Raw genomic sequence first — 12,930 nt, 5'->3', positions numbered from 1 at the left:
GCTTGGCTGGTACTAGTCACCCGAGTTCCTCAAAGGCAAGGCAACATCAAAAGGTGCCTCTATGCACACGCACCAACAAAGGCTGAATCCCACACTCCAAGCCTCAAAGTCCTCTCCAACAAGCGAGCCAAGCTTCTCACACACATGCTTCTCAGCAGCGACCTCTAGCCAGCACCAGCAACGCGCTCCCCCCTGACTCCTGGCTCACAAAAGAGTAGCAGTGACTCCTCTCAACTGCCATATTCGACTCCCCACAGCTCCTACTACGCTACAACGAGATGCTATTCAGGCTCCTCTCAACTCCAGCGACTCACAGGACCTCTCCAGCCTCAACCTACAATAAGCTACATGCTTGCCCAATGATGATCTCAGAGCCTCTTCTATGACGCCTCCAACTGCTGCAAGCGACTGCTCGTAGCACCAACCGACAAACGAATAGGCCTCTCTGCTCGTAGCTAGCAGCTCTAGAGAAGCTCTGCAATGACAACACTACTCATCAAGTCTTTTGTGCTCTGCATCAAACCACCGATTAAGGGGACCTTACGAAAATACGAAGCATGCGGCTCCTTGACTCTGCAACGACGCACGCATCGATCACTCCAATCGATCTCCACCGAACACTCCAATCGATCTCCATCATAGACTCTCTGCTCAGCGTCTTTTCACAAAGTCTCCTAAGCTCTCCACAATTGACACATGGTATGATCATAACTAACCATGGTTCACTCTTTACATTGGTTCAGTATGACTGGTTAAGTTAAACCAGTCAAGCTGGGTTAAGTTCAGTTGCATGGGTTAAGTTCAGTTCACCAAAGTAATTTGCAAGATGCAAATCATCATTACCGATTTCTTCTTCAACCCTTAGGTCCTCCATGATGCTTGTCGATGGTGATAGGTTGAATTCTTGGAGAGCGTTGAGGGCCAAAGAAAGCTCGCGAAAGTATGCAAGTGCCTCTGAGGTGCACACACAATGCTTAATTGTATCCTTCAAGTGAGTGCATTTGACTTTGAAATCTGCAATTGATTTTGACCTTCGTAGCCTAGTAATGGCAAAAAATATGCAATTGATTGGTCAAAAATAGCGCCTACATAATGGTGACTACCGAGATTGAAAACGATGGTAAAAATACTTGAAAATTATCATTTGATATTGGACTTTGCGTGAGTGAATCTGGGCATCAGACTGGGTGCGATTTAGTCTTCAAATGGACAAGATAGGGCCCCCGAAGAAGGGGTAAAGATGTTAGGGGGTTATAGATGCATTAGTGTAGTAGGGACCATCGTGCTAATAATGGGCCTAGGATTATCCCATGTGAGTGGGGAAATGTGCCGGTGCAAATGGATTGTCAATCAGAGGTCACAGAGGAAACTTATGAGCGAAATATTGCAAAAAAGAACCCACACGGGGGCACAAATTGATGAGTTTTCTAGATGCCTAAATGGTGTGGAATGGGCTAGAAAAAGTCCTCATAGTGCGGTGGTTCTATGTGTGAATCTGTGGCTCAATCTGGGTCCCAAATAAGCAAGTTATGAACCTTTAAAGATAAGGGAATTTAGGAGCCCTTTGATCTTTATGTCCACATGTGAATCGACCTAGACCTTAGGCCTAACTAGTTAGTCCAACAGGTGTAGTTAGTACAAGTAACTATAGTTAGTCACTAACTGAACCAAGGTAAACTTTAATCTAACCTCAAACTAACTCAACCTATGGTCATCTAGCCTAACCTAGGTTCCACTAACCTAAGTAAGGTTAATTTGTAGGGTTAGTACCTTTTTTTTTTTTGGGAGAAGGGGGGGTGGGGGGCAGCGGCCGGTGGCTGAGGTGGAGGGGGGGGGAGGTGGGTGGTGGAGATGCAGGATGGGCGAGGGGGAGGTCGATATGGAGGAGATGCAAGCGGGGGGGCTCGAGGTTGATACGGAGGCAAGGGGAGATCTAGCGGGGGGCTAGAGTAGATGCAGGAGGGGAGGCTAAGGAGATGCAGGAGGAGATGCAAGAGGGGGGGATGGAGGTTAATACAGAGGCAGGAGGAGATCTAGCAAGGGGGATGGACGCTGATACGGAGACCTGGAGGCTCAGGTGGGGAGCAGATGCCACCGCATTGGCGAGAGCGATGCCGAGTTGGCAGGTGTTGCCATTGAGCAGGTGCCGCTTGCCTGGCAGGCTCCACCTCTTGTGAGCATTGCCATGTTGGCAAGTGTCACCGCTGGGTGGGAAGTTCCTGGCTAGCAGGCTCCGCCTTTGGCAAGCGCCGCCCTTTGGCAGTTTTAGATGCCTTTTGGTCCTTTTAGTTAGTTAGGAGAGAGGGGAGGGAGCGAGGGGGAGGGGGAGGGGGGGGGAGGGTGGAGGGGGAGGAGGGGGGAGAGAGTGGGTTGGGGGAGGGGGGGCGGTGTGGTGGGGGGAAGGGGGGGGGGGGAGTTGAAGGTGGAGGGGGGTGGAGGTGGAGGTGGAGGTGGTGGTGGAGGTGGTGGTGGAGGTGAAGGTGGAGGTGGAGGTGGAGATGGAGGGGAGGCAGGGGAAAGGGGGGGCGAGTAGGGAGGAGGTGGAGGGGGGGGGAGGTGTGTTGGGGGGGGTGTGGTGGAGCAGGGGATGGAAGGAAGGGGGAGGGGGAGGGGGGGAGGGAGGGCTAGAGGTGGAGGTGGAGGTGGGGGGCAGGGGGGGAGGGAAGGAGGGGAAGGATGGGGGGGTTGGGGAGGAGGAGGGGGGGTTGGGGGGTGGAGGGGAGGAGAAGGGGGGTTGAGGTGGGGTGGGGGGGGGGTGTGGTAGAGGGGGGAAGGGACGAGGGGGCGGGGGGTGTTCAAGGTGGAGGGGGGGGAGGGGTGGAGGTGGAGGTGGAGGTGGAGGTGGGAGGGGGGGAAGGGGTGGGTGGGGAGGAGGTGGAAGGGGGGGGGGGAGGGGTGGGTGGGCGGGGAGGACGGGAAGGGGGGGGAGGTGTGTTTTTTTTTTTGGGGGGGGGAGGCAGGGGGCTCTTGTGGAGGGGGGAAAGGAGGAAGGGGGAGGGGAGGGAGAAGGGAGGGGTGGAAGGGAGGGAGGAGGGGGGATGGGGGGGGGGCGGGGGGGAGGTGGAGGGGGGGGTTACGAGGTGGAGGGGAGGAGAAGGGGGGTGATGTGGGTTGGGGGGGGGGGGGGGGTGGAGGGAAGGGGGGATGTGCGTTGGGGGGGTGGTGGTGGTGGTGGAGGGAAGGGGGGGTTGGAGGTGTAAGAGAGGGGGAGAGGGGGTGGGTGGGTAGTGGAGGTTGAGGGAAGGTAGGAGGGGGGGGGGGCGAAGGTGGAGGGCAGCGGGGGGGGATTGGGGGTGGAAGAGGGGGGGAGGGGTTGGAGGTAGAAGAACCGGGGAGTAGAAAATAGAAGAGAAGGGGTGGGGCAGGGGGGGGAGGGAAGGGTGGGTGGAGGTGGAGGGGGAAAAGGGGAGATGGGGGTGTAGAGAGAGAGATGGTGGAGTGGAGGGTGATGGGGGTGTAGAGAGAGGTAGAGAGATGGTGGAGGGGGAAAAGATGGTTACTTGGAGTGGGGGATATGGGGGATGGATGGAAAAGGTGGAGGTGGTGGGAAGGATGATGATGGGAGGTGGAGATGGAGATGGAAGGTGGGGTGATGGAAAAGTTGGTGGTGGAGCGGGGTTTGATGGAAAAAGTGGTGGGGGTGGTGGTGGAAATGGTGGACGGAAGTTGGAAGACAGAAAAGAGGGATAGGCGGAAAATATGGAGGCTTAACAGAATTTGGAGAAGGAAGTGGCTTCCAAAAATGTGGGGAAAGAAGTGAGGGGGGTTGGTGTTGCTTTTATAGGATGTGGAGGGATTAAGGGTTAATTTTGGGTGTTTAGTATATTAGTGTGATTTTGTAAGTCAACATTATCCTTTTGCACCATTTCAAAGCATGTTTTCACTCCTTTTCCTTGAGGGATGTATCTTGAATGGTTTTGCAAAGGGGTTCTTTTTCACACATGCAAACACATGCTCTGCTTTCACTTCAGGCGCTAACCTCCCTTGCAGCAGCGATACCAAAATGTTGTCACTGTTTCTCCCAAGTGTAAGTTCTGATGGTATTGGTCACCTACAGTTAAGTCGTTGATCGTTATAACATAGGTGTTCACAAGTGTATCATAGGTCTTCACTCATGTATCGATGAGAGGTGTAGGCTAAAGCGTGGAAAGTAGTTCTCATGCGTGTGGGGGTGAGAGAAAGAGGGATCGATCATAATGATTGATCGAGGGTCTCACTTCCACAGGAGTTCAAGGGTTTAGAAGGGGATCTCAAGGTTCAGAAAGGGGAGATGGTTGAAAGAGCTATCTAGGGGTTTGAGGGTTTAGAGGGGGTTGTAGGGTTTAGGAGGAGTCTAAGGTTGAGGAGTGGAGAGCTAGTCTCCTTCGCGGTTTCGAGGGGTAAGGGTTGAGGAGGAGGGACAAGGAAGGAGGAGGAAGAGGGAGAAGAGAGGAGGAGGAGGGAGGAGGAAGGAGGAGGGAGGAGGGAGGAGGGAGGAGGAGGGAGGAGGAGGAAGGAGGAGGGAGGAGGGAAGAGGAGAGGGAGGAGGAGGAGGAGGAGGAGTAGGATAGAGGAGGAGGGTGGAGGAAGAGGGAGGAGGGAGGAGGAGGGAGGAGGAGGAGGAGGAGGGAGGAGCATGGAGGAGGAGGGAGGACTAGGGTGGAGCGAGAGAGAGGAGGAGAGAGGAGGAGATGGAGGAGGAGGGAGGAGGAGGGTGGAGCAGGAGAGACTTGAGGATGGTGGAGGAGGAGGGTGGAGCAAGAGGGAGGAGGAGATGGAGAAGGAGGGAGGAGGAGGAGCGAGGACAAGGGTAGGGAGTGCAAGGGTAAGGGCATGCTAGAACACGATAGTGTAAGAGAGCATGGACGCAATGGAGATCAATCACATGACTACAATAATGAGCTTGAACACTGAACCCCAAAGAGTGGGAGCTTCATTCCATTGAGAGATATTTATACATGTTGGTCTCTACACAATCCGTAGGTACCTCCTTGGTGGGACCTCTTTTGTAGGAGACCTTTTGGACAAGAGTCCCTCCACTTTTGGGAGGGACCTTTTGGGTATCTACACAAAGTGAGGGGACCTTTTGGGTCTCTACACAACATGGGAGGACCTCAAAAAGTGTAGGCTTTTAGTCTATCTCTCTCTAGATTTAGTATTTCTCTCTCTAGATCCTCATTTTGCAAGTATGATTAGATATTTTCTAGAGAGGATTTTGGCTATCGTCATCCTTTAAGATTCATCATACCATCTTTCAGGCTCAAGATATTACAAGCGGAGCTTTGCTGTACTACTCTACACACACAATGCTCTCATCTTTGTTGTCCTAGACTGCACATCTGGCCCTTGTTGCCACAGAGTTGACATCATGTCAAGTGCCTACTTTTGTCATTTTGACCCCTTCAAGAGGCACAATTTAGTGATTTGAAAGTTATTTTCAGGGTTTTTGCCTGCTGCGAACATAATGGTGATGTGAAAACCACCAGATTCTACACCAAAATAGTAGAAAACTATTTGGGTGCTTGGACGTAGTGTTTATGACATAAAAAATGCTCAAGCGACAACTTTAAAATGTGAGTTTATCTTTCTCGCGATTTATATCTCCAATTGAATGCTTGACCATATAAAGCTGTTCTTCACACTTTAAAAATTTTTAATTTTGAGCCAAGAAAACAAGAAAATCATGAATTTCTTATAGGGCCCCAAAATGACTCTCTTTTTCCTAATGCATACCCATACAATGCACCCATACACACACCCATACGCGTATGCATACACATGCATACAAATACAATGCAAGCTTCAATGTGTAAGGTACTTCACTTTTTATTGGCAAGATATTGACAATATGGTGAGAAGAATAAGGATTTACATTGAAACATAATTTCATTTGGTGAGAAGAATAAGGATTTACATTGAAACATAATTTAATCCATTAAAAAAAGATGATTCTTACAGTAGAGGAGGAGAGTAGGCTCAATCCCAAACCTCCGCATATAAGCAAAATACAACATAGGGATGGGAAACACAGCTTGCTCCCAAATCTCTCAAGAAAGTACTCTATGTCGAAATATAGATAAAGATCGAGGTGGGAGAGTAACTCGATCCCTACCCTCACAACAAAAACCTAAAGACTAAAAAAAATAACACTTCCTAAAAGGTATACGCCAACATCTCGATAAGGTGTTGTTACTTGCCATCCTCTCAAAGCTCTAACAATGACTACGCTTTCTCCAACACGATCTAGGAACCTTCAGGGAGCCACTTGATCATCCAACCTGCACCAATTGAGGGAGCAAGAAACTACTGACATGAACAAGACTCAAAGAGGCATGTCCAACAAGCATAAGAAATAGCATTAGCAATAGGAGCTAAACTATGGAGATGAAGATGGCAACAAGCATCAATTAGGAGAAGAAGAAGGATTTAGGGGTTGGGAAGTGATTTGGATACATGGGAATGGTTTGGGGGAAGGTTTGGAAGGCTTTCAGGTCATTGTTGGATCTTTTGAAAAAATTTACATTCTTGGGGGAAGAGGTGGCTGCGAGATAGCTTTAGGGGTTAGAAAGTGATTTGGGTGCATAGGAATGGTCTGGGCGAAGATTTGGAAGCTCTTTGGAAGGGTCTCAGAGCTATTTGGGCTCAAAATTTTCAAATTTCTGGGGGGAAAGGTGTGCATGAGATACTTGGGAGTGAGGACCACTTGGGTGAGTAAAGAGGGGAAGGTGGGGGTCCCTCCAAGTGGGAAAGGAGATACTTTGGGAGTGAGTACCACTTGGGTGAGTAAGGAGGGGAAGGTGGGGGTCCCTCCAAGTAAGAATGGAGGTGAACTTTTTAAGGCACAGTTGGGGACCACCAAAGCCTAAGGAGATGTACTTTTCTAGACTCACATGGGGGTGATGGAACCCTTATTAGGCTTACTAGTCCTTAATCCATTTTGCACTCGTTATGAGGCCCTTTTTCATTTTAAATTTCCCCTAATTACTTAATTGCATTCTATGACTTAAATATAGACTAAATGTATTACCGGTTATCAAAACTCTGCACTATACTCACAAAGGAGGAACAAGGCTCCACTTAGACTCAGACGAAAGACTAGTTAAGCAAGCAAGTGAAAATCATGTTCGACATCACACTTTAAACTTAAGTAAGCTAGGGCTCTAAACTCAGTGGGTGTCAACAACTGCATTCTAATCTTGAACTTGGAAACCCACAAAGTTGCCACTAGAAATTGGCATTTTGGCATGGCATAAGATGGACTTCCTAGATTCCTAGGTTGTGCCACTTGGCTTCTCGATGATGGTACCTAGTTTGCCCATGCGCAGTAACTTGAACCTAATGTGGATTAGCTGGGTAACTTAAATATGTCCTCATGGGATCCAAAATCACATGGATACTTCCTTGCTGAATTAATAAGTTCCCATTCTCATGAGTGATCCTATCAATCTATTCTTATACCTACTTTTCTTGACCCCTAAAACACAAATTTGGATGGGAAGTCACTAGTTTGAGCCACTTGAGTCTTGAACTAGCCATCTCTCTAATACAAGATTTAGTTTCCTTTAGTAGGATTATGAGCATTGGGTTATAGGGAGCATACTCCATTGCTAAAAGCAAAAAAGAACGTGCCAAGCCTAAGGTTGTAAAAAGTTTTGATTAATTTAGTCACACATTTGTTACAATTAGAGGCATACCTTACTTGCTGGTGGTATCCCTACATACCAACATTGCATAGGGTCCTCTTTCCCATGTCTAAATTGAATACTAGGAGGGTTAAGTCCTCATCTTTGCCTGGGTGTGGCACGTTGAGTCAAAATGGAGCATTATAGAGAGTAAGGGCTACTATTAGGAGGCAAAACTACCAAACATTCACTTGTGATCTGAAATCCTAGTAAGTTAGGAAAACATAGCTCATGAGAAGGGAGGGGACGCCCACCATCCTCCCTTGGTGATGTGAAACCTATCTATTTGAGTTGCTTTAAACAAATGTGCTTTTTGTTTGTTCATGTTCACAAGAATCTCAACACAATCATATAAAACCTATTCCAAGCTTTCGATTCCTTTTTAAAGTTCTCTTCTGGGGTGGGATGGTCTGTACCTCGAGGGGTGCACTACTAAGAAACCCTATGTAGCGCATGCATTCAAAAGGTATTTAAAAAAATCCTCGACTAAAATTTCCCCCCCAATAAAACCACTCTTTTTTTTTTTTAAATACCAGCCTATTAAATCATGTGCTTCTCGAAATATATCTAGCAGAAAATAAGAGACAAAACTTATATCTGGAGAAAAAAACAAGACTTATCAAATTTCATTACCTTTTTGTTAGAGGTTGCTTCACTTAGAAAATATAGCACTTTTCTAAGGGAATCATCAAACTAGGTAGCATGCAATACTTCCTGCAAAAGTACAAGCGCCTTAGTTCCAATTGGTCTACTTGATTGCTAGCCACTTCTTGAAAGGCATTGCTAACATGGTAATGCTCATTGCTTACTTGGCACGCACTTAGGTGTTGACATAGATTGTTCATGTCTTTAGAACTGAAACCAAAATCATGGAGGGTGCTTATGTAGATCCCTTGAAGAAGCTCGAGATTTCAAGCATGGTGGGGCGATTGGCCGGCAGATGCTGCGTGCACCTCAGTGCTAGTGCGGCTAGCTGCACACCTTCTTTTTCTGTCATTCGTGGGCAATTGAAAACGCTCAACACCCTCTCTGGATATGCTGATTCCACCCATGACACCAAAGTTTGTCTTTCTTTCACAAAATCATCGCACGTCGGTCGCTTGCCTGTCAGCACTTCCAGCATGATCACCCCAAAGCTGTAAACATCCCCTTTGGTACTCGCCCTCCGATCGCTTCCATACTCTGCAGATACCCAAAATGGTCAATTACTTGCGCAACGTGGAGAAATTATTAATCGTCCAAGACAAATGTGGAGAAATTATTAAAAGTTTGAGAATCGATACCCGGAGCGATGTAGCCAATCGACCCTCGCAGCAAAAGCGATGTCGATTGCTCCAAATCTATGCTGCTGAAGAGCCTTGCAATCCCAAAATCTGAAATTCGCGGTTCTAAGTCTGCATCAAGAAGAATATTTCCAGGCTTCAAGTCGCAGTGCACGATGCTTCCTTCCGGATGGTGATGGTGCAAGTATGCTAACCCATCCGCAACTCCTGCAAGTATGTGAAGTTTCCCCTGGGTGCTCAGTTCTGCAAGCCGGTTTTCTCCATGAATAAAATGTTCGAGGTTTCCATTGGGCATGAGCTCCAATATAATTGCTTTCGTATCTAAGGAGGAGTAGTATCCTAATACTTTCACTATGTTTCGATGCCGCACCTTGGACAGTATTGTGATCTCTTTTAGAAATTGCGCTTCGGCCTCCCATGCAACCGCCTGCTTGAGGACTTTGACAGCTACTACTGCTTTTCCTCCAGAAAGTAAAACCTGGTACACAGTGCCCACGCTGCCTGCCCCTAGCAAATTTTCTTCCTTGCAACTGTTAGTGAGTTCATTGGCGTTCATGACAATCAGCTCAGGATGCCGTGCGAGGATGACGTCGCATCTGACACGCTCGTCAGCCCGATTGCGAGTCCTTGAGACCCCAAAGGCTAGAATGAAGATTATGATCCCTGCCAACCCCAACCCCAACCCCACAAGTACACAAATGATAATTTTGCGTCGTCTTCGGAAATTACTGGCACTCGTTTTCGGTACTGGGGTACTGCTGTTATTGCACTCCCGGTACACGATATGTCCACACAACCCCGGGTTTCCTGCTAAATATGTAATGGCGGGAACATTGAACGGTGCTGTGTCTGGAACGTGTCCGTTTAATTGGTTGAAGGATAGGTCCAGCAGAATCAAACTTCTGAGATTTGCTAGATTTCCTGGCAAATTGCCAGTGAGCTTGTTGCTGGAGAGATTAACTTTCTGTAATTCAACACAATAGCTTAGAGTGGAAGGAATGTTTCCTGATAGGGCATTGTCGGAAAGGTTCAGGGTAGTCAGCTGTGCAAGGGATCCAAGCTGTGGGGGTATAGCACCACCTAACCTGTTATGAGACAGATCCAGGCTCAAAAGACCCAAAAGAGCTCCAAAGCTGTCCGGAATCGTACCTGAGAAGCGTGGCAATAGTGAATCCGGTCAAGATAAAAGGCCACGTTAAGAATTCGTGGGTTTTCATATGCCAAGCACATCGTGGAAAATAGGGACTGATATTCACCCCTCACCCTCTCAAGTCCCGTGCCGCTAATGCATTTTGTGTGTTTTTACAGTATCCTCACTCAGTAGAGATTGAATTGACCAAATGAATTAGAAATCAAAAGTAGGCCGTACTCACCTGACAGATTATTGTAGGAGAGATCCAAATTCTGCATGCTAACGGAGGTAGAAAGATTGAACGGGATGTTTCCCTCAAACATGTTCTTTCCCAGTAAGACCTCGATGAGCTGTCCACCAAGCCAGTGTGGAAGGTTCCCCTTGAAAGAATTCTGAGAAAGATCAAGGTTAACAAGGTCGCTCCAGTGGCTGAAACCGTCAGGAACCGTCCCTTGAAAGTTATTGTCTCCCAAATGCAACACTTGCAAATATGTGAGGTTGTAAAATGCTGGAAGGAAAAAATCAATGTCTCCAGTTAAGCCGTTGTGAGTTACACTGAGTAGCTTCAAAGAAGTGCAATTAGCCAGCCTTATTGGGAGAACGCCTGTGAGTCTATTATTTCTGAGATTAAGAGTTTCCAAGTTTTGTAGCCTTGCAAGCTCATTCGGAATGCTTCCAGTGAGCTCGTTCTCAGAAAGTAGAAGCTGTTGCAGAGCCGAACAGTTTCCCAGGGCACTTGGGATACTACCAGTCAGATGTTGGTTTCCCCACAGATAAAGAAGCAGCAGCTTTTGGAGGTTGCCAAGGTCGGAAGGAATGCTCCCGACGAAGTTGTTTGAACTAAGATCGAGCGTTTCTAGGGCAGTGCAGTTGGCCAAGGATCTCAATGGGACAACACCGCTCAATGTATTAACCGAAAGAACAAGCGTGTCTAGTCTTTGAAGCCTGCCAAGCTGATCAGGAATTCTTCCGACGAGGTGGTTATTACCCAGAGCAAGAATTTGTAGAGCCGAGTTGTTAGCTAACGTCATCGGAATGCTTCCCGTCAGTTGATTCACAAAAAGCTGAAGTTCTCGTAAGCGTTTCAGCTCTCCAAGTTGAGGGGGAAGCTTTCCGACTAGAAAGTTGTCAGCAAGGACAAGCTCTTGTAAAGCCGAGCAGTTTGCCAACGCCGTCGGGATGGTCCCATTTATTCTATTTCCGTAAAGGTAAAGCTCTTGCAATAGTTGGAGCTTGCCAAGCTCTGAAGGAACACCGCTTGTGATTTTGTTTTGAGACAAGTCGAGGCTGGAGAGAGATGTGCAGTTGCCCAATTCAGGTGGCACTGTACCAATGAGCGAATTAAAAGATAGATTGAGTGAGCCCAAGAAAGGAAGCTGGCATAGAGAGCCTGCGGCAGAAACAGTTCCTTCCAGGCTCAAATTAAACAATTGCAGACCGACCACACGTTGTCGATTTTGACAAACCACTCCACTCCAGTTTTGTTGACAAGAAGAATTCGAGCTCCGGTTATTGGCTTTGTCACAACTGAGGTTGTTATGGATATCCCAGTTCGAGAGTTTCGCCAAAGGATCAATGACGCCATTCTTGAAGGCGAGCAACACTATAGCGTCATCGATTGCAGGCACACAACCTGCACTTGTAATTTGCGAAGCACGAGCTGCGGTGGTAATGAGAATGGAAAAGAGGAGCAGCAAGCAAGCTGGATGCAGTGTAACTTCCGAAATGGTGGACAAGGAATTGGGGCGACGGACGCCATAACTAGAACTCAGCGTTTGAAATACTTCCCTGCAACAGGTGATCAAAGATCGACTGATTTTCCATGTTGATTCTGAAGGCACGTACGTATAAATGGAAGCGATTACTACAAGATCTGGCTGAGTAAGAAATCAGCAACATACCTGACAGTAAGGAGATCCATTTTTTGCGCAAATCGGAGAAGTGGAGGTGATGCAGCAGCAGCACCAAACAAGGAACACGGAGCTTTTGACGGTCGATACTCCTTAGCAAACATTGTAGGACCCGAAGTCAAGAAAGTTAGATGGAATGCGCTGTGCGCACACCTTCAAAGTCAAGTATCACAAATCAACCTTACTTCTATGACGGTGACGCATGAAAAATCAAATACTCCATCAAAGTAAGTGGTAAAATTTTCACTAGCTTGCCTACAATGCTAGGGGCTTATGCTGAAATTTCACTCGTAAGCCCCAGCACATAGCTTCTCCCAAGCTACGGGTTCTGACATTTTGGGAGTTTATTTTTTTAAAGTTTTGCGAGTTTTTCAAATTTTGGACTTTTTCTGTTGTTTTCGGGCAAAGCCCAAAAATCCTTCCCAAATGAAAAGTTTACTTTGTGAAAATATCCTTCCCAAATCAAAATTTTACTTTCTGAAAATATTCTTCCCAAATCAAAAGTTTACTTTGTGGCACTATCATATTCACATAAAAATCTTGTTTTTTCAATCTATACTTTTGCACTAACATGCAAGAATTTGAAATAATCCTATTTTAAAAATTCTAGCTATACCTAAGTTATTTGTTAATTTAATTATTTTTAATATTTTTCCTTAATGTGATAAATTTATAAATCCATGAAAGGAGACTTAAATATTTCATGTAAATAACATTGTCACTCGTAATATGCACAAAATTTTTAAAACTTTTAATAAATAGAAAAAAGACATGATGCCATAAGACCCAAGTTTTGTATTGAACCAAAGAATTATAATAGGAATTATAGCTATCATTATATGTTTACATTGAGAGACGTTGCTCTCAGCTGGAGTCTTTGTATAAAATGATATAGATTGAACATATGTTTAGAATTTAAATTATTACTCTTAAAGAGCCTGAAT

At 46.7% G+C, this 12,930-nt stretch overlaps 1 protein-coding gene across 3 annotated transcripts; it reads right to left on the bottom strand.

Annotated features, from left to right (window-relative positions):
* Positions 1 to 8,340: 8,340 nt before the first annotated feature.
* Positions 8,341 to 12,098, bottom strand: LOC147884556 (uncharacterized). 3 transcript variants are annotated; one of them, XR_015543591.1, is made up of 5 exons: positions 11,978 to 12,098; positions 10,318 to 11,864; positions 8,945 to 10,093; positions 8,482 to 8,843; positions 8,341 to 8,375 (listed from the first exon to the last, which is right to left on the bottom strand). XR_015543591.1 is itself a non-coding variant. In XM_087398016.1 (4 exons), the coding sequence occupies exons 1-4, from the start codon at positions 12,088 to 12,090 to the stop codon at positions 8,542 to 8,544; spliced, it is 3,111 nt and encodes a 1,036-aa protein (XP_087254142.1). In that variant the 5' UTR covers positions 12,091 to 12,098; the 3' UTR covers positions 8,349 to 8,541. The 3 variants fall into 3 exon arrangements, 2 of the variants coding, with proteins under 2 accessions (XP_087254142.1, XP_087254143.1); XM_087398016.1 differs by having other exon boundaries at positions 8,349 to 8,843; XM_087398017.1 differs by lacking the exons at positions 8,341 to 8,375; positions 8,482 to 8,843 and having other exon boundaries at positions 9,052 to 9,187; positions 9,315 to 10,093.
* Positions 12,099 to 12,930: the final 832 nt, after the last annotated feature.

This window comes from Dipteris shenzhenensis, chromosome 26, assembly GCF_047967505.1.
Source record: "Dipteris shenzhenensis isolate YYH24624 ecotype China chromosome 26, Dip_SZ_1.0, whole genome shotgun sequence".
Classification (NCBI taxonomy): domain Eukaryota; kingdom Viridiplantae; phylum Streptophyta; class Polypodiopsida; order Gleicheniales; family Dipteridaceae; genus Dipteris; species Dipteris shenzhenensis.
Note: the sequence above shows the minus strand (reverse complement) of the source record. Positions and strands in the feature narration are given on the sequence as shown.